Source organism: Oncorhynchus keta, chromosome 25 (assembly GCF_023373465.1).
Source record: "Oncorhynchus keta strain PuntledgeMale-10-30-2019 chromosome 25, Oket_V2, whole genome shotgun sequence".
Taxonomy (NCBI): Eukaryota; Metazoa; Chordata; class Actinopteri; order Salmoniformes; family Salmonidae; genus Oncorhynchus; species Oncorhynchus keta.
In genome coordinates, this window is record NC_068445.1 from 45399660 (window position 1) to 45426156 (window position 26497).

Here is a 26497-nt window from a genome sequence, read left to right on the forward strand (position 1 = left end):
GAAGTTTACATACTCTCAATATTTGGTAGCATTGTCTTTAATTTGTGTGACTTGAGTCAAACGTTTGGGATAGCCTTCCACAAGCTTCCCACAATAAGTTGAGTGAATTTTGTCCCATTCCTCCTGACAGAGCTGGTGTAACTGAGTCAGGTTTGTAGGCCTCCTTGCTCGCACATGCTTTTTCTGTTCTGCCCACACATTTTCTGTAGGATTGAGATCAGGGCTTCGTGATGGCCACTCCAATACCTTGACTTTGTTGTCCTTAAGCCATTTTGCCTCAACTTCGGAAGTATGCTTGTGGTCATTGTCCATTTGGAAGACCCATTTGCGGCCAAGCTTCAACTTCCTCAACGATGTCTTGACTTCCTGAACGATGTTGCTTCAATATATCCGAATAATTTTTCTTCCTCATGAAGCCATCTATTTTGTGAAGTGCACCAGTCCCTCCTGCAGCAAAGCACCCCCACAACATGATGCTGCCACCGCCGTGCTTCACGGTTGGGATGGCTAGGATCAACCCCATGATTCATCTGGCTAGGATCAACCCCATGATTCATCTGGCTAGGATCAACACCATGATTCATCTGGCTAGGATCAACCCCATGATTCATCTGGCTAGGATCAACCCCATGATTCATCTGGCTAGGATCAACCCCATGATTCAGCTGGCTAGGATCAACCCCATGATTCATCTGGCTAGGATCAACCCCATGATTCATCTGGCTAGGATCAACCCCATGATTCATCTGGCTAGGATCAACCCCATGATTCATCTGGCTAGGATCAACCCCATGATTCATCTGGCTAGGATCAACCCCATGATTCAGCTGGCTAGGATCAACCCCATGATTCAGCTGGCTAGGATCAACCCCATGATTCAGCTGGCTAGGATCAACCCCATGATTCAGCTGGCTAGGATCAACCCCATGATTCATCTGGCTAGGATCAACCCCATGATTCAGCTGGCTAGGATCAACCCCATGATTCAGCTGGCTAGGACCAACACCATGATCCATCTGGCTAGGACAAACCCCATGATTCATCTGGCTAGGACAAACCCCATGATTCAGCTGGCAAGGACAAACCCCATGATTCATCTGGCTGCTCCTCAACCCCATGATTCAGCTGTATGCACACATGACTGTAAGTCTGGCTAGATAAAAGCGTCTGCTAAATGGCATATATTAAATTATTATGATTCATCTGGCTAGGACAACACCCCATGATTCATCTGGCTAGGACAAACCCCATGATTCAGCTGGCAAGGACAAACCCCATGATTCATCTGGCTAGGATCAACACCATGATTCATCTGGCAAGTATCAACACCATGATTCAGCTGGCTAGGATCAAACCCATGATTCAGCTGGCTAGGATCAACCCCATGATTCAGCTGGCTAGGACAAACCCCATGATTCAGCTGGCTAGGATCAACACCATGATTCATCTGGCTAGGATCAACACCATGATTCAGCTGGCTAGGATCAACACCATGATTCAGCTGGCTAGGATCAACACCATGATTCAGCTGGCTAGGATCAACCCCATGATTCAGCTGGCTAGGATCAACCCCATGATTCAGCTGGCTAGGATCAACCCCATGATTCAGCTGGCTAGAATCAACCCCATGATTCAGCTGGCTTGGATCAACACCATGATTCATCTGGCTAGGATCAACCCCATGATTCAGCTGGCTAGGATCAACCCCATGATTCATCTGGCTAGGATCAACACCATGATTCATCTGGCTAGGACAAACCCCATGATTCATCTGGCTAGGATCAACACCATGATTCAGCTGGCTAGGATCAACCCCATGATTCATCTGGCTAGGATCAACACCATGATTCATCTGGCTAGGATCAACCCCATGATTCAGCTGGCTAGGATCAACACCATGATTCATCTGGCTAGGATCAACCCCATGATTCAGCTGGCTAGGATCAACACCATGATTCATCTGGCCAGGGTCAACCCCATGATTCAGCTGGCTAGGATCAACCCCATGATTCAGCTGGCTAGGATCAACACCATGATTCATCTGGCTAGGACCAACACCATGATTCAGCTGGCTAGGATCAACACCATGATTCATCTGGCTAGGATCAACCCCATGATTCAGCTGGCTAGGATCAACACCATGATTCATCTGGCTAGGATCAACCCCATGATTCATCTGGCTAGGATCAACCCCATGATTCAGCTGGCTAGGATCAACACCATGATTCATCTGGCCAGGGTCAACCCCATGATTCAGCTGGCTAGGATCAACCCCATGATTCAGCTGGCTAGGATCAACACCATGATTCAGCTGGCTAGGATCAACACCATGATTCATCTGGCTAGGATCAACCCCATGATTCATCTGGCTAGGATCAACACCATGATTCAGCTGGCTAGGATCAACACCATGATTCATCTGGCTAGGATCAACCCCATGATTCAGCTGGCTAGGATCAACACCATGATTCATCTGGCCAGGGTCAACCCCATGATTCAGCTGGCTAGGATCAACCCCATGATTCAGCTGGCTAGGATCAACACCATGATTCAGCTGGCTAGGATCAACACCATGATTCAGCTGGCTAGGATCAACACCATGATTCAGCTGGCTAGGATCAACACCATGATTCAGCTGGCTAGGATCAACACCATGATTCAGCTGGCTAGGATCAACACCAATATTCAGCTGGCTAGGATCAACACCATGATTCAGCTGGCTAGGGTCAACCCCATGATTCAGCTGGCTAGGATCAACACCATGATTCATCTGGCTAGGATCAACACCATGATTCATCTGGCTAGGATCAACCCCATGATTCATCTGGCTAGGACAAACCTCTTACAGACCTCTTAGTATAATATAAACAACAAAGCATCTGTTTGATCTAGGCACATGTATCAGATTAGGTAGGAGTGCTGATCTAGGATCAGTCCATACGATCGTATTAGCTATGATTTAACATTATAGACTGATCTCAGATCAGCACTCCTACTTGAGATCATTCTGCCTTAAATAGCATTACTGTACCAATAAACAACAGACAATACTCTGGAATCAGCTGTTGTTACTCAATACTTCTATGGGGACACATTTCATAGGGCTTGTAGTTAATGTAATTTCTTAATGGCCCAAGATATAGATAGATCAATGTATACTGCATATCACAGTGTTGAATTGTTTGGTGAAATACTTTTTTGGTGTTTTGGTGTCAGTGATTTTTAAAATATCTAATACGTTTGTATATCAAAGACAGTGAGATTTCAGTCTCCTTTACGAGTCAGAAACAACAAACATGTAAAGGGAAAAAAAAAAACATTTTTTATTGTTTTACTTTTCATATCTGTACAAATACCATCAGACTTTCTGTATGTACATATGACATTTACATTAAAAAATAAAAAATAACTATATACTTATAACAGAATTTTGTATTTCTCTTGTTAACAATGAAAATGCATTCTGAGAAGAACAAGGGCAGTATGAGAAAAGCAAAGTGATGAGGTGTAATACAGTGTATGTGTATGTGTGTATAGCATTTTAGTCAGGTGAGAACATGGAGCACAACATTGGCAGCACACAAATGTTAATGGCACATCTTGTGACAAAAATCAAGTGTTGCCCCCCCACACACACACACACACACACACACAAAAAAACATATCTGTTCTTAACATGTAAAATAAAAAAAATACTGCTACTGGGTGATGTTTTGGTTAGACAGACATCTCCATTGGGTAAACACATTGTAGGGGAGGGAGTAACTAAAGGCTTCATTCATAACCAAGTGGGAATTCAATTCCATTTGTAAGTCGCTCTGGATAAGAGCGTCTGCTAAATGACTTAAATGTAAAATGTAAATTTCAATTCCATTTCAATTCCATTTCAATTCAGTAAGTACACTGAAATTCCAATTCTCTTCAATGAGGAACATTTTTTAAAATTTGGATTTACTTCCTGAAAACGCATTGGAATTAAAATAGATTTGACCCCTAACAACTGTCCCTTTAGCGAGTTATAATAATGGGTTAAACAAAAAAACAAAAAAGCAGAAACATTTCTGTACATGAATGATTGACAGATCAGATTCCCCCCCATAAATAAACACACGGTAGGCTAAAGCATTGATGCATTGATGTGTGAATGATAAACATCTGTGATAGAGATATCTAACACTTTGAACATAGGTAGGTTAGTACAGCACAGGGAGTCACGAGAGTCCACTACAGCTTACAGTATGGAGATACTTCACTCAATAAATAACACTGCTTCTCTTTGGAGAAATATCGTTTTCTTCATTATATATCAAAAATAAAAAATGAAGGAAGGAAGGAAGGACGGAAGGAAGGAAGGAAGGGAAGAAAACAAACAGGACAACGACAACACCAATAGAAACTAGTGGTAACAATAACAGTAATCCTGAACATTGTAAATGTATAAATTATTTGTAAAAAATATAACACAAAACACAGTATAAATAAAACATCTTGCAGAACTGAACAATATGTATAAATAAGCATATACATATGTACTGTACAGTATGGACAACATGAGACCTGGCCCTAGGACTGTTCCCTTCGGTGGAGACCAGGCAGGTAGATAGACAGCCTATCCAACCAATAAGGAGAGCATGTGGATATGATAGACAGCTTATCCAACCAATAAGGAGAGCATGTGGATATGATAGACAGCTTATCCAACCAATAAGGAGAGCATGTGGATATGATAGACAGCTTATCCAACCAATAAGGAGAGCATGTGGATATGATAGACAGCTTATCCAACCAATAAGGAGAGCATGTGGATATGATAGACAGCTTATCCAACCAATAAGGAGAGCATGTGGATATGATAGACAGCCTATCCAACCAATAAGGAGAGCATGTGGATATGATAGACAGTCTATCCATCCAATGAGGGGGACAGATGGATGTGAACCATGTAGTCCTGATCTTCTTGCTCCTCCTCCTCTTCTTCACGGTCTTCTGTTATGGCTAGATGGGAGAATATATGATAGCCGGTGTATGAATAAAGAGCACGACAGCAACGCAGCAGAACAATATTCAGTGAAGGTTCTCAAAAGCCCCCCCCCCCCCCACTCCTTGCACAAAGCCACAGGAAAGTGTGGTGGTGTTGGCATGTTTCAGGGACGAGACGGGACTTGGCGTGTGGGGGGGGGGGGGGTGAGGTATTCAATGCCTTTCTCTTCTTTATTTAAAAAAAAAAGTCTCCTTTTGTCTCAGACACAGTACAGTGGCTGCCATTGGGTGGAGTGTTTCTCTGGGGGCACAGCAGTTTGACCTATGACCTATCGAGCAGGACATGAGCCAGGCCAATTGGAAATGTAAAAGGCAACAATACAAAACGAGCCTCATCAAATCCAAAAAGGGATTTGTTTTTATATATACATATATTCCGATAGACAACATTCATTACATTCCAGCACACACAGCAGTAAGTACAGATAGATGGATAGAACACGTGTTAATTTTCTACAAGAAGAAAGTGACTGAGGAGAAATAAGATAACGTTTTTCTGCAAGCTGCTACTTCTGCTTATAGGGTAAATGCTTCTTTCATGAGGTGATCATGGCAAAGGTCATTTAAAAGAAGTTGTAATCTACATGTACCTTAATAAGGCACATTTACATTAAAGTAGTCAGTCGAACATCATATAATCATGTAGTGTAGTGGAGGAAATGTAGTCAGTCGAACATCATATAATCATGTAGTTTATAGTGGAGGAAATGTAGTCAGTCGAACATCATATAATCATGTAGTTTAGTGGAAGAAATGTAGTCAGTCGAACATCATATAATCATGTAGTTTAGTGGAGGAAATGTAGTCAGTCGAACATCATATAATCATGTAGTTTAGTGGAAGAAATGTAGTCAGTCGAACATCATATAATCATGTAGTTTAGTGGAGGAAATGTAGTCAGTCGAACATCATATAATCATGTAGTGTAGTGGAGGAAATGTAGTCAGTCGAACATCATATGATCATGTAGTTTAGTGGAGGAAATGTAGTCAGTCGAACATCATATAATCATGTAGTTTAGTGGAGGAAATGTAGTCAGTCGAACATCATATAATCATGTAGTTTAGTGGAGGAAATGTAGTCAGTCGAACATCATATAATCATGTAGTGTAGTGGAGGAAATGTAGTCAGTCGAACATCATATATAATCATGTAGTTTAGTGGAAGATATCCAGATTTATTCATCAGGATGAAAATAAAATTATTTCATCAGACATTCTTTGACATATAGCGACTTAGAATTTAACTTCTACCATTTCTTTGAGGCTATTTTGGGACAATTTGAAGGCAGGTATAGCCCCAGTTTAGTGAGCAGGTAGAATCTTGGTAGAAATAGGTAGTCTATGTGGTGAGGTTCAATTTAAATAATTTTAGATAAATCGGCACCAATTTTACAATCACCTTATGCACTTATATGAATGTATGCAACTGGTGTGTGTTTTCATTCTGACTCTATATTACATGTTATAGCAGAGTGGTGTGTGTTTTCATTCTGACTCTATGTGACATGTTATAGCAGAGTGGTGTGTGTTTTCATTCTGACTCTATATTACATGTTATAGCAGAGTGGTGTGTGTTTTCATTCTGACTCTATGTGACATGTTATAGCAGAGTGGTGTGTGTTTTCATTCTGACTCTATGTGACATGTTATAGCAGAGTGGTGTGTGTTTTCATTCTGACTCTATGTGACATGTTATAGCAGAGTGGTGTGTGTTTTCATTCTGACTCTATGTGACATGTTATAGCAGAGTGGTGTGTGTTTTCATTCTGACTCTATGTGACATGTTATAGCAGAGTGGTGTGTGTTTTCATTCTGACTCTATATTACATGTTATAGCAGAGTGGTGTGTGTTTTCATTCTGACTCTATATTACATGTTATAGCAGAGTGGTGTGTGTTTTCATTCTGACTCTATGTGACATGTTATAGCAGAGTGGTGTGTGTTTTCATTCTGACTCTATATTACATGTTATAGCAGAGTGGTGTGTGTTTTCATTCTGACTCTATATTACATGTTATAGCAGAGTGGTGTGTGTTTTCATTCTGACTCTATATTACATGTTATAGCAGAGTGGTGTGTGTTTTCATTCTGACTCTATATTACATGTTATAGCAGAGTGGTGTGTGTTTTCATTCTGACTCTATATTACATGTTATAGCAGAGTGGTGTGTGTTTTCATTCTGACTCTATATTACATGTTATAGCAGAGTGGTGTGTGTTTTCATTCTGACTCTATATTACATGTTATAGCAGAGTGGTGTGTGTTTTCATTCTGACTCTATGTGACATGTTATAGCAGAGTGGTGTGTGTTTTCATTCTGACTCTATATTACATGTTATAGCAGAGTGGTGTGTGTTTTCATTCTGACTCTATGTGACATGTTATAGCAGAGTGTTATACCATTACAGACCCAGTCTATTTTGAATTGATTGATTACACCCCAAAATAAAAAAACACAATGCATTATTAACATAAAATTAGCAATGTGACCATGGAATGTCGAAGCCGTAAAGATATTACCATTATCTGTCTGTCTAGATGAAAAATACAATTAAAACTATGACAAATAAAACAAAACAAAAAAAAAATGTACGGAAGTGAGATTATGACCACAAACTAGATGTTAAATACTGAACATTTCACTGTTCTAATTGTAAAAGTTAGTCTCTTGTTATTTTCATGGAGTTAGCATCTCGACCCCCCCAAAAAAAGAGTACTTCTCTTTTGAACTGTCCTTTAACCTGTTGATATCTACAGTGGGGAGAACAAGTATTTGATACACTGCCGATTTTGCAGGTTTTCCTACTTACAAAGCATGTAGAGGTCTGTCATTTTTATCATAGGTACACTTCAACTGTGAGAGACTGAATCTAAAACAAAAATCTGGAAAATCACATTGTATGATTTTTAAGTAATTAATTTGCATTTTATTGCATGACATAAGTATTAGATCACCTACCAACCAGTAAGAATTCCGGCTCTCACAGACCTGTTAGTTTTTCTTTAAGAAGCCCTCCTGTTCTCCACTCATTACCTGTATTAACTGCACCTGTTTGAACTTGTTACCAGTATAAAAGACACCTGTCCACACACTCAATCAAACAGACTCCAACCTCTCCACAATGGCCAAGACCGTATTGAGGGGAGGATGGATGGGGCCATGTATCGCGAGATCTTGGCCAACAACCTCCTTCCCTCAGTAAGAGCATTGAAGATGGGTCGTGGCTGTGTCTTCCAGCATGACAATGACCCGAAACACACAGCCAGGGCAACTAAAGGAGTGGCTCCGTAAGAAGCATCTCAAGGTCCTGGAGTGGCCCAGCCAGTCTACAGACCTGAACCCAATAGAAAATCTTTGGAGGGAGCTGAAAGTTCGTATTGCCCAGCGACAGCCCTGAAACCTGAATGATCTGGACAAGGTCTATATGGAGGAGTGGGCCAAAATCCCTGCTGCAGTATGTGTAAACCTGGTCAAGAACTACAGGAAACGTATGATCTCTGTAATTGCAAACAAAGGTTTCTGAACCAAATATTAAGTTATGCTTTTCTGATGTATCAAATACTTATGTCATGCAATAAAATGCTAATTAATTTCTTAAAAATCATACAATGTGATTTTCTGGATTTTTGTGTACCTATGTGTACCATAGTGTACCCTATGATAAAAAATTACAGACCTCTACATGCTTTGTAAGCAGGAAAACCTGCAAAATCGGCAGTGTATCAAATACTTGTTCTCCCCACTGTAGATATATATTTTTAAATACTTTTACTTTTGTTTTTGCAGATGTTTTTTTTTTGTTTTTGTTAGAAAAGCCAGCAACACAGACAACATCATGCAAGTTCTCCCATTCTCAAGTCCTTTCAGATGCGTTAAGCTGTGCTGAGCTGTGCCGGGTGGGTGGGGGGCGGTGTAGGAGTTTGCAGGGGCGGGGACTCAAGACGAGACGAGGGAGGTATTATTGTTGGGAAAGATCATGGAATTGTCTTTTGCTGTGGTGATTACTTACAGTTGCAAGATCCTGAATGCTTAACCTCCAGAAGCGTTCCCAGAGAGCAGGCAGTCTGCTTCATAACACACTCCGAGGGGTAGGTGGTGTTGTCGCTGGCACACACCGCCCCGTCCATCCGGCTCTCTGGACACGCCTCCTCACAGAGGGAGCAGCGGCCTCGGCTCATCCTGGCGTCCCACAGACACTTCTTCCCCACACTGCAGTGGATGTCCTCGCACGACTTGGCCTCTGGAGCCAGAGAGAGGAGAGGAGAAGAAAGACAGAACTTATCAGACCGACACCTTGTTGGTGCTGCTTGACATATCACCATGTGAATGATTTCACCATGTAACCGTAGTGGGTCGTGGTGAATCATTTCACCATGTAACCATAGTGGGTCGTATTGAGTCATATAACCATGTAACCGTAGTGGGTCATATAACCATGTAACCGTAGTGGGTCATATAACCATGTAACCGTAGTGGGTCGTGGTGAATAATTTCACCATGTAACCTTAGTGGGTCGTGGTGAATCATTTCACCATGTAACCGTAGTGGGTCGTGGTGAATCATTTCACCATGTAACCATAGTGGGTCGTGGTGAATCATTTCACCATGTAACCATAGTGGGTCGTGGTGAATCATTTCACCATGTAACCATAGTGTGTCGGAGACACCTGAAACCCCACCTCTTTAAGGAATACCTAGGATAGGATAAAGTAATCCTTCTCCCCCCTTAAAAGATTTAGATGCACTATTGTAAAGTGGCTGTTCCACTGGATGTCATAAGGTGAATGCACCAATTTGTAAGTCTGCTAAATGACTTAAATGTAATGTAAATGTATTGAGTCATATAACCATGTAACCGTAGTGGGTCATATAACCATGTAACCGTAGTGGGTCATATAACCATGTAACCGTAGTGGGTCATATAACCATGTAACCATAGTGGGTCGTATTGAGTCATATAACCATGTAACCGTAGTGGGTCATATAACCATGTAACCGTAGTGGGTCATATAACCATGTAAACATAGTGGGTCGTATTGAGTCATATAACCATGTAACCGTAGTGGGTCATATAACCATGTAACCGTAGTGGGTCATATAACCATGTAACCGTAGTGGCTCGTATTGAGTCATGTCCTATGTTAGTTCATGTGTGGTCAAGTATCATTGTAGTGGGGAGGAAAAACGTCCTCAGCTGTGTTGTGGGTAATGTTGCCAACTTCAGGAAACAATCAGATGTCCATCATATTCTAAACAGTATCAAGTACAAAGTAGTCCCAGGTACACTGAACATCCACAGCTTCAATGGCTCTGTTTGGAGAACCTCCATTTATGTGGAATGTTGGCAGAGTGGACTAAAAACAACTCAAATGCTGGCAAAGAGAATCAGCCTACGAGGTGCAGGCCATAGAAATAGAATGTTTAGAACGAATACCCATGAGTTTACCAGTCAGATTGCCAGGGTTAGGGGCTCTAAATCCCTTCTATAGATTACATTTCTATGGTAAAGCCTACATTCCCTTCGGAACAGAACCACTATTTTCTTCCCATTCTGTTCCACTGTTCCGACCAGCATAATACAATTCTGGTTCGAACAAAATAAAAGTACAGGATTAAATCGTTCCTTTTTTTAACCTGTGATATATATATATATATATATATATATATATATATATATATATATATATATATATATTTCTTTTACATTTAGCTCCAGAGCGGGCAAGCTAGTTGTTGACATGTGTGATGGACAAGTGTAAGGCGCGAGGTGCGACAGAAATGTTAAAGGTTGGGAGATAGCGAGAGGATGCAGGAGGAGGCTTGAAGCCCTGGGGAGTGGTGGTACAACAGGTTGGGAGATAGCGAGAGAGGATGCAGGAGGAGACTTGAATCCCTGGGCAGTGGTGGTACAACAGGTTGAGAGATAGCGAGAGAGGGTGCAGGAGGAGGCTTGAAGCCCTGGGGAGTGGTGGTACAACAGGTTGGGAGATAGCGAGAGCGGATGCAGGAGGAGGTTTGAATCTCTGGGCAATGGTGGTACAACAGGTTGGGAGATAGCGAGAGAGGGTGCAGGAGGAGGTTTGAATCCCTGGGCAATGGTGGTACAACAGGTTGGGAGATAGCGAGAGAGGATGCAGGAGGAGGCTTGAATCCCTGGGCAGTGGTGGTACAACAGGTTGGGAGATAGCGAGAGAGGATGCAGGAGGAGGTTTGAATCCCTGGGCAATGGTGGTACAACAGGTTGGGAGATAGCGAGAGAGGATGCAGGAGGAGGCTTGAATCCCTGGGCAGTGGTGGTACAACAGGTTGGGAGATAGCGAGAGAGGATGCAGGAGGAGGCTTGAAGCCCTGGGGATTGGTGGTACAACAGGTTGGGAGATAGAGAGAGAGGGTGCAGGAGGAGGCTTGAAGCCCTGGGGAGTGGTGGTACAACAGGTTGGGAGATAGAGAGAGAGGGTGCAGGAGGAGGCTTGAATCCCTGGGAAATGGTGGTACAACAGGTTGGGAGATAGAGAGAGAGGGTGCAGGAGGAGGCTTGAAGCCCTGTGGAGTGGTGGTACAACAGGTTCAAAAGTTGGTGTATGTCTTTTCTGGGGCCTGGAGTTTTTTTCTGATCTCATGATCTGGTCAGGTAAAGCTCTGGGCCATGACAGGGTCCAATATTAACTTGATGCAAGACGTGGTGCTGTTTTTAAATGCATTGGGGTCATGCAGAGACTATAGGTTGACAGGCTTTCTATCTGTATTCAGCTATAAGCTACATTTGGTTATTATTATGTGTATTAAAAAAGCAGTTTCATATAATTTAACAATGTAACTCATTTTAATGTTGTAAAATAGGACCCTGCCCCTTTAAGACAATTGCGTTCCAAAAGCGATATGGACCTGGCTACAGTAAGTTAGTCCAGACTAATAATTAAGAGTATTTTGTAGCTGTCAATTAGCAGACTAGCAACAGTAGCCAACGTATTGCTAGTCTGTTCACTTATTGGTTTACTTTTGTAAATCTCTTTCCCTAAAATGAATAAGTTCAGTGAGTAGATAGGTGGACGCTTCTCTCAGCTCTGGACAGCTCGTGTGTGCTGTGATTCGTTGGAGCCGTAGTGGATGAACAGCCAATCATATTGCTTAAATACAAATAGCGCAACTTTTCTTGAGTTTAGTCATCAACGGGTTTTTTAAATGATAAGAAGTAAGTGTTGGTACTGGAACGAGACCGGTTCTATTTAAAAAAAACAGTTTTTGGTTCTGTTCCCTGAACCGGTTCCAACCCCTGGTGTACAGTGTGAGTTGGGCCGGATTTGAGTGTCCAAGAGGGACCACAGTACTTAGGCCATGTCCAGAAATAACCCCTTAACCCCTTCCGTTAGAGACTTGTGGTTCTCTTATGCTGCATTTACACAGGCAGCCCAATTCTGATATTTTGCCCAATTATTGGCAAAAAGATCTGATCTGATCGCTCAAAAGACCAATTAGTGGTGAAATATCTGAATTTGGCTGCCTGTGTAAACGCAGCCTTAAAGAATTGGACATGTGTAAACCATATGGTTACATGTCTAGAGGGTAGGGGCTAAAGTTTTATTTTTTTTTGGGGGGGGTCAGGCTGACTAAGCCCAATTATATACTGTTGTTTCAAAAGCTTAGGCCTACTGACTGATGCATTTCTCCTGGTATGCTACTCCTATGGATGTTCCCAGGAGACACTACTTACTGATGCATTTCCCCTGGTATGCTACTCCTATGGATGTTTCCAGGAGACACTACTTACTGATGCATTTCCCCTGGTATGCTACTCCTATGGATGTGTCCAGAAGACACTACTTACTGATGCATTTCCCCTGGTATGCTACTCCTATGGATGTTCCCAGGAGACACTACTTACTGATGCATTTCCCCTGGGATGCTACTCCTATGGATGTGTCCAGAAGACACTACTTACTGATGCATTTCCCCTGGTATGCTACTCCTATGGATGTTCCCAGGAGACACTACTTACTGATGCATTTCCCCTGGTATGCTACTCCTATGGATGTTCCCAGGAGACACTACTTACTGATGCATTTCCCCTGGTATGCTACTCCTATGGATGTTCCCAGGAGACACTACTTACTGATGCATTTCCCCTGGTATGCTACTCCTAAGGATGTTCCCAGGAGACACTACTTACTGATGCATTTCCCCTGGTATGCTACTCCTATGGATGTGTCCAGGAGACACTACTGACTGATGCATTTCCCCTGGTATGCTACTCCTATGGATGTTCCCAGGAGACACTACTTACTGATGCATTTCCCCTGGTATGCTACTCCTATGGATGTTCCCAGGAGACACTACTTACTGATGCATTTCCCCTGGTATGCTACTCCTATGGATGTTCCCAGGAGACACTACTTACTGATGCATTTCCCCTGGTATGCTACTCCTATGGATGTTCCCAGGAGACACTACTTACTGATGCATTTCCCCTGGTATGCTACTCCTATGGATGTTTCCAGGAGACACTACTTACTGATGCATTTCCCCTGGTATGCTACTCCTATGGATGTGTCCAGAAGACACTACTGACTGATGCATTTCCCCTGGTATGCTACTCCTATGGATGTTCCCAGGAGACACTACTTACTGATGCATTTCCCCTGGTATGCTACTCCTATGGATGTTCCCAGGAGACACTACTGACTGATGCATTTCCCCTGGTATGCTACTCCTATGGATGTTCCCAGGAGACACTACTTACTGATGCATTTCCCCTGGTATGCTACTCCTATGGATGTGTCCAGAAGACACTACTTACTGATGCATTTCCCCTGGTATGCTACTCCTATGGATGTGTCCAGAAGACACTACTTACTGATGCATTTCCCCTGGTATGCTACTCCTATGGATGTTCCCAGGAGACACTACTTACTGATGCATTTCCCCTGGTATGCTACTCCTATGGATGTTCCCAGGAGACACTACTTACTGATGCATTTCCCCTGGTATGCTACTCCTATGGATGTTCCCAGGAGACACTACTTACTGATGCATTTCCCCTGGTATGCTACTCCTATGGATGTTCCCAGGAGACACTACTTACTGATGCATTTCCCCTGGTATGCTACTCCTATGGATGTTCCCAGGAGACACTACTTACTGATGCATTTCCCCTGGTATGCTACTCCTATGGATGTTCCCAGGAGACACTACTTACTGATGCATTTCCCCTGGTATGCTACTCCTATGGATGTTTCCAGGAGACACTACTTACTGATGCATTTCCCCTGGTATGCTACTCCTATGGATGTGTCCAGAAGACACTACTGACTGATGCATTTCCCCTGGTATGCTACTCCTATGGATGTTCCCAGGAGACACTACTTACTGATGCATTTCCCCTGGTATGCTACTCCTATGGATGTTCCCAGGAGACACTACTGACTGATGCATTTCCCCTGGTATGCTACTCCTATGGATGTTCCCAGGAGACACTACTTACTGATGCATTTCCCCTGGTATGCTACTCCTATGGATGTGTCCAGAAGACACTACTTACTGATGCATTTCCCCTGGTATGCTACTCCTATGGATGTGTCCAGAAGACACTACTTACTGATGCATTTCCCCTGGTATGCTACTCCTATGGATGTTCCCAGGAGACACTACTTACTGATGCATTTCCCCTGGTATGCTACTCCTATGGATGTTCCCAGGAGACACTACTTACTGATGCATTTCCCCTGGTATGCTACTCCTATGGATGTTCCCAGGAGACACTACTTACTGATGCATTTCCCCTGGTATGCTACTCCTATGGATGTTCCCAGGAGACACTACTTACTGATGCATTTCCCCTGGTATGCTACTCCTATGGATGTTCCCAGGAGACACTACTTACTGATGCATTTCCCCTGGTATGCTACTCCTATGGATGTTCCCAGGAGACACTACTTACTGATGCATTTCCCCTGGTATGCTACTCCTATGGATGTTCCCAGAAGACACTACTGACTGATGCATTTCCCCTGGTATGCTACTCCTATGGATGTTCCCAGGAGACACTACTTACTGATGCATTTCCCCTGGTATGCTACTCCTATGGATGTTTCCAGGAGACACTACTGACTGATGCATTTCCCCTGGTATGCTACTCCTATGGATGTTCCCAGGAGACACTACTTACTGATGCATTTCCCCTGGTATGCTACTCCTATGGATGTTCCCAGGAGACACTACTTACTGATGCATTTCCCCTGGTATGCTACTCCTATGGATGTTCCCAGGAGACACTACTGACTGATGCATTTCCCCTGGTATGCTACTCCTATGGATGTTCCCAGGAGACACTACTTACTGATGCATTTCCCCTGGTATGCTACTCCTATGGATGTTCCCAGGAGACATGTCGCCCTCCTCAGATGGCAGGCGCTGGTGTAGATGATCCCGTTGTTGCCACACAGGAACTGCTGCGGTGACGTCTGTTCAGGGCAGATCCGATTACAGGTCACACAGTACGCGCTATTTGTCTGGTCCACGACGCAAGTGGAGCTTCCCGGGCACAAGACGTCACGGCAGGTCTCTGTCGGAACGAAAGGGAGTCAAATTAATACGGTGATTTAATATCAGTAGAGTAACAAGCCAACCAGATGTTACTTAATTAAACACCTGTAAATCGACCATTAGTCACTGTGATCAAATAAAATGCAATCAGACTGAATCCCATTGGTTGCCTTTAGACAGGCATCCCCATTGGCTGCCTTTAGACAGGCATCCCCATTGGCTGCCTTTAGACAGGCTGCCCAATTCTGATCTTTGTTTCACTAATTGGTCTTTTGACCAATTAGATCTGATGTGATTGGTCAAAAGACTAATTATAATGGGAAAAGTTTCCAAAGAATTGGATATGAATAAGTAGCTGATGTCATTTTTTTTTTATGCATTTGGTCTGCCTGCCCGGTGGACTTACTCTTGCATTTGCCCTGGTACTGCACATCCAGGTCCAGATGGACTTTACATTTGGACTTGAGCAACGCGCACTCGTCTTTGTATGTCTTTCCATCCGACCCGCAGACAGGTCCTTTCCAGGTGACTTCGGCGCAGTCTGGAGCACAGACGCAGCGCGGCTTACTTCTCCGGTTCATCTTGCAGCTCTTTCCGGGTCCACAGTCCACGTTGTCACACGTTTCTGGAGTGAGAAGAGATATCAATATATCAAGTTTATTAAATGATATGAAACACAACTGTGGAGAATAGACCATGTTTAGACGCAACGAGGTCAATAAACAATAAACGTGTCGACAAATTAGTCTAATTGAGTTTCCACTTAAATATAAAATGAAGTTTGTAACATTGTTTTATACACAAGTCACAACTGTTGCTACCAGACTCTATGATTTCTAAATAGCCCTCCGTTTAAACCATTTCCACCAATCCCCCTTTCCCCAAAACACGTGTAAATATTGGACTATAAATTGTGCCTTCATGTATTATACTAATGCTAAAATGTGTATTATAATTTATGACACATGTACTTCATGGTCCCTATTCTTAAATTGTATTAGTTCTTATTGTTGTTGCATTGTGGAAAAGGAACCTGAAAGAAAGCATTTTGTTAGACTGTGTATATTGTATAACACTGTGTATCCCATACATACATTTTGTTAGACTGTGTATACTATATAACACTGTGTATCCCATACATACATTTTGTTCATTCGGTGTATACTGTATAACGTGTATCCCATACATAACGTGTATCCCATACATACGACTAATAAAACTTGAACCTTTGCAGGGTATGCAGTTAGGGGCTCCGCCGTTAAAGATCATCCACCGGAACAAGGTGCTGTTGGGTACATCCTCCTCGGTCCATGACGTCCCCAGCCTCCCGCTTCGACAACACTCCTCTCGGCTCATACCCGGCACGTAGAGCACCTGACACCTCCCGTTCTTCCCTTGCTGTAACCAGCAGTTGCCAGCTGGAAACAAACATGAAAACGTCCCAGTCGTATTAACGTCTGAAGCCAAGGCGCTGAGTTACTGACCCAGACACAACACGTGTCTGGGTCAGGTTTTTTTTGTGTTTTTTTTCCCATCGTAATGAAAATATTTTAACACTTGGTTATCCCGTCACAATGTTCAATACTGAGAGCCGGTATGATAAAACTGTATACAAAGTACTGAGTTATTCATGTTCAAAATGCAGACAGTGGAGCAATCTAGTTATATTGCCTATCCATTCTGTGTCCGATTATAACAGTCCAGAACAACTGTAGCCCATTCTTGACATTCTTGAATTTTGATGCTCGAACTATACGCATGGTTGTGTAAAATCTGTTCCAAATATATTTGAGAAATTCGCATTCGTGGACGCAGATCACACCGAGACCTGTCATAGCAGCATTTTACGAATAGCTACCAAAACAACACGTTGCCCAAAGACACATATAGACACCGACCAATACGACTAATTTGTAACTTTTTTTTTAAAGGGTGCATTTAAAACGGTTTATATTGTTGACGTTCATTTCAGCGGCAGAAAATTAAGGGACATTTTGTCATTATGTAATTTATGAGCATCATTATCAGCAAACTGTATTCAAATCATGATCAATGTAACACTAATGAAGGTAGTACCGATCTCCATATGACAAATAGATCGGAAATGGGTTGGTTGCAACGCACATAAACAACATTCTATGGGTCAAATAATATGTGCTCACAAATTTCAAGCATTTTTCTCCGCCATGCACCGTCTCCAACTCTATCTCAGTTTAGAGTTAACTGTGTATACAGCCACACCACACTGATGCGTCCCATCATATTGACCGTAGCGGACTGGTGATATGGCAATCCGTGAAACTAACAAAAATGTCCAAGTATTACAGACTTGGAGAGCAAGTGGAACAGAAATCCATCTAAAAATGCCATTCCATGTGCCTTGATCGTGTGGGCTAGAAAAAAAAAACTTGCAATAACATCTCGTTTAAACGACCCTACTGGCACCTGTTTAGTACAGTCAATCTGATAGTGAGCCATTTCAAACCAAATGGAAAGAATGTAGAAGAACTCTCTTTGAAACGTTCGGAACACTGGAAATTCTGACACGGTTACAATTCACATCAAGACGCAGACAGAATAGGATACACTTTGCAGTAAAAGTTTTTTTTAGGGGGGGGGGGGGGTTGGGGGAATCGAAAAGATTTGGAAAATAAAATATAATAATAATGTACCTTGTACTTTTTGATCTTCCATGAAATGACAGAGCCATATCAATAATATAATCATCCCTGGCTGGAGACGGAGTTTCTGTAGCATCCTGAGCATGGTGCTGCTGGAGACGAAGTGAACTGAACAAGGTATCGGGTATTGACACTAGCAGCTAAGCGAACAGAGTAAATCTGTTTAAAAAGGTGGCAGTGAGTGCTGAATGAATGTCAGTCTGAGAATGCAGCGTCTCTTTTTAAATCTATAAGGGGTCTCGGGTCGTCTATCTGTGGTAGGCGGTCTTCTGGTCCGTGGGGGAGGGGAGAGGGAGAGAGGGATGTCCCCCCCCGCCAAAAAAAAAATATTTCAATCCTAATCAGGTGACATCTATAGTCGCAATTTTCTATGTCTGACCAAAAATAGTGTCATAAAAGTACACTTGATGGCAGATTACTTGCTTTTTGTCGTGTTCTAAGTCAATAATATATATATATATTTTTTTAACAATAGAGGAGCAACAAGACACAGCAATAATAAGAAGAATAGCAGGACCAGCATCTACCAGCTGTTAATGTATATGACCTGGTTTATTTCAGTGTGACCTCAATTAATTAAATAAATTCAATTTCATCCCTACTTTGATGGCAAAATAAAAGTATATATTACGGCAACCATAAACTATTTATACTAGGCCTACTGAAACTAGCACTACTAACACCAAACATGTTTAATTATAATAGTAATAACACCTACTGTAATTATAATGTTAAAGAATTGCCACGCTAATATTAATATGACCTATATGTAACCTATGAATCAAGTCTACGGGCCGGCAATTCCCCAACTTCAGATGACTCGGTTACCATGGATATTGTGTTTTTTCCCGACAACTGCAGATAACCTTGTTAATCTTTTAACTAGTCTATTGGAATGACCTGTCCATGCTGCCTACCAATAATAAATGTCAGAGTACATACAGGAAGGGATGATAATATTAGATGAGGCAGTTGTTTTGAGTTTCTCTGTCAGGTCAAGCTGATAAATATAACTAACCCTGTTTTTGAATAGTCCTCAGTGTGACGGAGAGTATGACATTTAAATAATATCTATGTAGGCTAGACTAGGCTAGAACATCAGCTATCGTCCATGGAACACGGAACACCTCTTCTGCAGCCTGTTGGTTATACAACTGGCTTGTCAAGACAAGTGCACCTAGGGATGTTTGTAACGAAGCTAATTATGTAACGACTCTATGTTGTAGCCAGTAAGTCTTTTTCCGAAAACCACCGAAAAAAACAACGCTTTTTCCCGAAAACCACCGACAAAACAACGATTTTTCCCGAAAACTACCGAATAACTACGCTTTTTTTCCGAAAACCACCGATAAATAACGCAATTGTAAGTCGCTCTGGATAAGAGCGTCTGCTAAATGACTTAAATGTAAATGTAAAGCAACCCCCTCCCCCTCTTGAAATATAGCCTATTCTCCCTCGTCTCCAAACACGCGTCAAGCGTTGACATGGATCCCGAATATTAGGACTGTCAGGCAAAACACTAATTTACAGATAAAACCACCTACATTTAAATTAATAAAAATATAAAATAAATAATTAGAAAAACGTGACTAGTTCATTCAGGGACAATCATATGTTTAATCATTATGCACACGGTTTAAAATGTATTCATTTCGTCATTTGAATACATCTATGGTAGTTACATTATTTGAATACTTGACATTGACTCATCGAAATGCATTTTTCAGCAAATCATATTTACTTTGCCTGTACAGTAAGCAGTAAATATTTTCGATTCAGGTAGGCCTACATTTAAGTATTCAATAACATAACCCACTGGGCAAGTCATCGTTGTTACCATGTCATTTCAACCAAAAAAAGTGATGACGGTTGAATTAACGTGGAAACCTGATTGGAAGGTTGGAAACCTGATTGGAAGGTTGGAAACCTGATTGGACGGTTGGAAACCTGATTGGAAGGTTGGAAACCTGATTGGAAGGTTGGAAACCTGATTGGAAGGTTGGAAACCTGATTGGACGGTTGGAAACCTGATTGGAAGGTTGGAAACCTGATTGGACGTAGGGATGTTGTCTTTTTTTTTACCCAACTTTTAACCTAAATCCAATGTCATGGTGAAATGTTTTAATAATAATAATATATGCCATTTAGCAGACGCTTTTATCCAAAGCGACTTACAGTCATGTTAATTTGACGTTGAATTCGCATTCACAAAACTCAACCAAATAAATCGTAACTTCTGAACTTGACATATGGGCCCAGTGGGACGTTTTCAAGCTGGTGAAGAAATCAGCAATTGCATTAATTTACCAAAAATAACAGAATCAAATTATGTTAAAATCTGTTGAGATAAAGTAGACTACAAAGACCAGGGTTTGAGCTAAATTACATCCACATATCCTTTTCAAAACACAAAATCAGCTACTTTTGGCTAATGTGCTTTTGACCACACAAACTTATTTTCACAATAAATCTTTTAATTTATTAGCCGGGGTTCACTAAACTACTTAACATACACGTTGAGGAAGCATAGCAAAAAGGAAGCCCTTTTTGGTCCTTCTTTTTGGTCCTTCTGTAGCTCAGTTGGTAGAGCATGGCGCTTGTAACGCCAGGGTAGTTGGTTCGATCCCCGGGACCACCCATACGTAGAATGTATGCACACATGACTGTAAGTCGCTTTGGATAAAAGCGTCTGCTAAATGGCATATATTATTATATTATATTATATTAAGCCTTCTGCACACATTGAGTTTGTGTAATGGGATGGTTTGACTATCCAGTAGCAGCAACATGTGGTGTGGTATTGTTTTGTTACATGTTGCCTATAGCGATGATGTTCCCAATACGATGCTGACATCTGGTGTTAAAACAGCATCATCACCATCAAGCACTAAAAGTCCTTTTAAGGCAGTCCTACAGACTAGTTATATGTAAATTGTGCTTGTGTATTGCATGAATTTCTGATGATATTTTTTGAGAATATTTTTTGTAATTATACTAAAAGGTATATTTTCAACTGTGAGTTGATTTGTGTTATAATTTGAGCCGCCACACAAACGTAACCCAAATAGCCAGCAGGAAATTATTGTATAGAAATAAGTATCTCATAATGAGATCTCTGTCATGTTTTAATTTCAAGAAATAAACAAATACAAATAAATGAAACAAATCTTACAATAAAATTTCCCTGTGGAATAAATCATGATTTCTTCTGTTCAGAAACTGTTTATTGTTCCCAACTAAGAGTGGCAGGGTAGCCTAGTGGTTAGAGCGTTGGGCCAGTAACCAGCAGGTAGCCTAGTGGTTAGAGTGTTGGACTAGTAACCAGCAGGTAGCCTAGTGGTTAGAGTGTTGGACTAGTAACCAGCAGGTAGCCTAGTGGTTAGAGTGTTGGACTAGTAACCAGCAGGTAGCCTAGTGGTTAGAGTGTTGGACTAGTAACCAGCAGGTAGCCTAGTGGTTAGAGTGTTGGACTAGTGACTGGAAGGTAGCCTAGTGGTTAGAGCGTTGGACTAGTGACCGGAAGGTAGCCTAGTGGTTAGAGCGTTGGACTAGTGACCGGAAGGTAGCCTAGTGGTTAGAGTGTTGGCCTAGTGGTTAGAGCGTTGGACTAGTGACCGGAAGGTAGCCTAGTGGTTAGAGTGTTGGACTAGTAACCAGCAGGTAGCCTAGTGGTTAGAGTGTTGGACTAGTGACTGGAAGGTAGCCTAGTGGTTAGAGCGTTGGACTAGTGACCGGAAGGTAGCCTAGTGGTTAGAGTGTTGGACTAGTGACCAGAAGGTAGCCTAGTGGTTAGAGCGTTGGACTAGTGACTGGAAGGTAGCCTAGTGGTTAGAGTGTTGGACTAGTGACTGGAAGGTAGCCTAGTGCTTAGAGTATTGGACTAGTAACCAGCAGGTAGCCTAGTGGTTAGAGCGTTGGACTAGTAACCGGAAGGTTGCAGGTTCAAACCCCTGAGCTTACAAGGTACTAATCTTGTCGTTCTGCCCCTGAACAGGCAGTTAACCCACTGTTCCTAGGCTGTCATTGAAAATAAGAATTAACTGACTTGCCTAGTTAAATAAAGATAAAATAAATAAATAAAAAAGAGTGTTACAGCATTTCATGGGTTAATAAAATAAACCCCATTGCATGTACTACAATTCAGTGCTTAACTGCTGCTGTACAATCCCAGAGAGCACATATCAAACACAACTCAATCAAAACATTCTCCCAACTGGCTGTCAGCAGTTTAGTCCAGGACTATCGGCTTAATCTCTGTCTGGTGAAGCAAATCGTCCTGCAAATGGGCACATCCACATCTCATTGTGATAAATGTCACTTTCTTTTGTGTGATATGGACAAGGACGAGCTGTTCCCTGTGTCATCTGTCTGTCCATCTCATGGCTTGTTTTCCTGAGGTGCCTGGCTGGTTCGTCTCATGGCCAGATGTCCTGAGGTGCCTGGCTGGTTCGTCTCATGGCCTGTTGTCCTGAGGTGCCTGGCTGGTTCGTCTCATGGCCTGTTGTCCTGAGGTGCCTGGCTGGTTCGTCTCATGGCCAGATGTCCTGAGGTGCCTGGCTGGTTCGTCTCATGGCCTGTTGTCCTGAGGTGCCTGGCTGGTTCGTCTCATGGCTTGTTGTCCTGAGGTGCCTGGCTGGTTCGTCTCATGGCCTGTTGTCCTGAGGTGCCTGGCTGGTCCGTCTCATGGCTTGTTGTCCTGAGGTGCCTGGCTGGTTCGTCTCATGGCTTGTTGTCCTGAGGTGCCTGGCTGGTTCGTCTCATGGCCAGATGTCCTGAGGTGCCTGTCTGGTTCGTCTCATGGCCTGTTGTCCTGAGGTGCCTGGCTGGTTCGTCTTATGGCCTGTTGTCCTGAGGTGCCTGGCTGGTTCGTCTCATGGCCTGTTGTCCTGAGGTGCCTGGCTGGTTCGTCTCATGGCCAGATATCCTGAGGTGCCTGGCTGGTTCGTCTCATGGCTTGTTGTCCTGAGGTGCCTGGCTGGTTCGTCTCATGGCTTGTTGTCCTGAGGTGCCTGGCTGGTTCGTCTCATGGCCAGATGTCCTGAGGTGCCTGGCTGGTTCGTCTCATGGCCAGATGTCCTGAGGTGCCTGGCTGGTTCGTCTCATGGCCTGTTGTCCTGAGGTGCCTGGCTGGTTCGTCTCATGGCCTGTTGTCCTGAGGTGCCTGGCTGGTTCGTCTCATGGCCTGTTGTCCTGAGGTGCCTGGCTGGTTCGTCTCATGGCCTGTTGTCCTGAGGTGCCTGGCTGGTTCGTCTCATGGCCTGTTTTCCTGAGGTGCCTGGCTGGTTCGTCTCATGGCCAGATGTCCTGAGGTGCCTGGCTGGTTCGTCTCATGGCCAGATGTCCTGAGGTGCCTGGCTGGTTCGTCTCATGGCTTGTTGTCCTGAGGTGCCTGGCTGGTTCGTCTCATGGCCAGATGTCCTGAGGTGCCTGGCTGGTTCGTCTCATGGCCTGTTGTCCTGAGGTGCCTGGCTGGTTTCGTCTCATGTCCTGTTGTCCTGAGGTGCCTGGCTGGTTCGTCTCATGGCCTGTTGTCCTGAGGTGCCTGGCTGGTTCGTCTCATGGCCTGTTGTCCTGAGGTGCCTGGCTGGTTCGTCTCATGGCCAGATGTCCTGAGGTGCCTGGCTGGTTCGTCTCATGGCTTGTTGTCCTGAGGTGCCTGGCTGGTTCGTCTCATGGCCAGATGTCCTGAGGTGCCTGGCTGGTTCGTCTCATGGCCTGTTGTCCTGAGGTGCCTGGCTGGTTCGTCTCATGGCCTGTTGTCCTGAGGTGCCTGGCTGGTTCGTCTCATGGCCTGTTGTCCTGAGGTGCCTGGCTGGTTCGTCTCATGGCCAGATGTCCTGAGGTGCCTGGCTGGTTCGTCTCATGGCCTGTTGTCCTGAGGTGCCTGGCTGGTTCGTCTCATGGCCAGATGTCCTGAGGTGCCTGGCTGGTTCGTCTCATGGCCTGTTTTCCTGAGGTGCCTGGCTGGTTCGTCTCATGGCCAGATGTCCTGAGGTGCCTGGCTGGTCCTGAGGTGCCTGGCTCTCATGGCCTGTTGTCCTGAGGTGCCTGGCTGGTTCGTCTCATGGCCTGTTGTCCTGAGGTGCCTGGCTGGTTCGTCTCATGGCCTGTTGTCCTGAGGTGCCTGGCTGGTTCGTCTCATGGCCTGTTGTCCTGAGGTGCCTGGCTGGTTCGTCTCATGGCCTGTTGTCCTGAGGTGCCTGGCTGGTTCGTCTCATGGCCTGTGCCTGTCCTGGCCTGTTGTCCTGAGGTGCCTGGCTGGTTCGTCTCATGGCCAGATGTCCTGAGGTGCCTGGCTGGTTCGTCTCATGGCCTGTTGTCCTGAGGTGCCTGGCTGGTTCGTCTCATGGCCAGATGTCCTGAGGTGCCTGGCTGGTTCGTCTCATGGCCTGTTGTCCTGAGGTGCCTGGCTGGTTCGTCTCATGGCCTGTTGTCCTGAGGTGCCTGGCTGGTAATTTAGCTTTCAGTTGCTAGCTAATTTGTCACGGGATATAAATGTTGAGTTTTTATTTTACCTGAAATGCACACGGTCCTCTACTCCGACAATTAATCCACACATAAAACGGTCAACCGAATAATTTCTAGTCATCTCTCCTCCTTTCAGGCTTTTTCTTCTCTGGACTTTATATGGCGATTAGCATCTAACTTTCATGGTATTACCACGACCGACCGACCTCGGTTCATTTTTCAATCACCCACGTGGGTATAACCAATGAGGAGATGGCACGTTGGGTACCTGCTTCTATAAACCAATGAGGAGATGAGAGAGGCAGGACTTGCACCGCGTTCAGCGTCACAAATAGAACTGACTTCTATTGCTTGGCAACGCAGATGCTCGATGGCGCACGCGAGCGGTGTGGGTGCAACGATTGAATAACATGTATGTGTATTGTGCAAAGCATGAGCAAGTGAGCTGTGTGGTCAGCATGTGAGACAGTTGGAGCAGATCTCCGATCTCACTGTTCACGATCACTCCCACAGGTGCATCTAATGTCTCCCCTGGCTTAGTTAACGTTACAACAGATATCTACAGTACTGTCTCCCCTGGCTTACTGACTGTTACAACAGACATCTACAGTACTGTCTCCCCTGACTTACTGACTGTTACAACAGACATCTACAGTACTGTCTCCCCTGGCTTACTGACTGTTACAACAGACAACAGACATCTGCTGTTTTCCTTGGCTTACTGACTGTTACAACAGACATCTACAGTACTGTCTCCCCTGGCTTACTGACTGTTACACCAGACATCTACAGTACTGTCTCCCCTGGCTTACTGACTGTTACACCAGACATCTACTGTACTGTCTCCCCTGGCTTACTGACTGTTACAACAGACATCTACAGTACTGTCTCCCCTGTCTTACTGACTGTTACAACAGACAACAGACATCTACAAAATAAGTTACAAATAGCAGGAGCCATTCTTGTATGTCACAGAACCGACGCCAACATGACATCTTTGCCTGACTGATAGTTCTCCTCATCAGGGCCTGTTTATACTGAATCAGACTGACTGATAGTTCTCCTCATCAGGGCCTGTTTATACTGAATCAGACTGACTGATAGTTCTCCTCATCAGGGCCTGTTTATAGTGAATCAGACTGACTGATAGTTCTCCTCATCAGGGCCTGTTTATACTGAATCAGACTGACTGATAGTTCTCCTCATCAGGGCCTGTTTATACTGAATCAGACTGACAGATAGTTCTCCTCACCAGGGCCTGTTTATACTGAATCAGACTGACTGATAGTTCTCCTCACCAGGGCCTGTTTATACTGAATCAGACTGACTGATAGTTCTCCTCATCAGGGCCTGTTTATACTGAATCAGACTGACAGATAGTTCTCCTCATCAGGGCCTGTTTATACTGAATCAGACTGACTGATAGTTCTCCTCATCAGGGCCTGTTTATACTGAATCAGACTGACAGATAGTTCTCCTCACCAGGGCCTGTTTATACTGAATCAGACTGACTGATAGTTCTCCTCACCAGGGCCTGTTTATACTGAATCAGACTGACTGATAGTTCTCCTCACCAGGGCCTGTTTATACTGAATCAGACTGACTGATAGTTCTCCTCACCAGGGCCTGTTTATACTGAATCAGACTGACTGATAGTTCTCCTCATCAGGGCCTGTTTATACTGAATCAGACTGACTGATAGTTCTCCTCATCAGGGCCTGTTTATACTGAATCAGACTGACTGATAGTTCTCCTCACCAGGGCC

General features: G+C 43.6%; 1 protein-coding gene across 1 annotated transcript; it reads right to left on the reverse strand.

Moving 5' to 3' along the window:
* Positions 1-4096: 4096 nt before the first annotated feature.
* LOC118375890 (follistatin-A) lies at positions 4097-18524 on the reverse strand. Its single transcript, XM_052479732.1, has 6 exons — positions 18256-18524; positions 16810-17001; positions 15990-16208; positions 15378-15602; positions 9054-9284; positions 4097-4995 (listed from the first exon to the last, which is right to left on the reverse strand). The coding sequence occupies exons 1-6, from the start codon at positions 18347-18349 to the stop codon at positions 4904-4906; spliced, it is 1053 nt and encodes a 350-aa protein (XP_052335692.1). The 5' UTR covers positions 18350-18524; the 3' UTR covers positions 4097-4903.
* Between the last annotated feature and the right edge of the window lie 7973 nt (positions 18525-26497).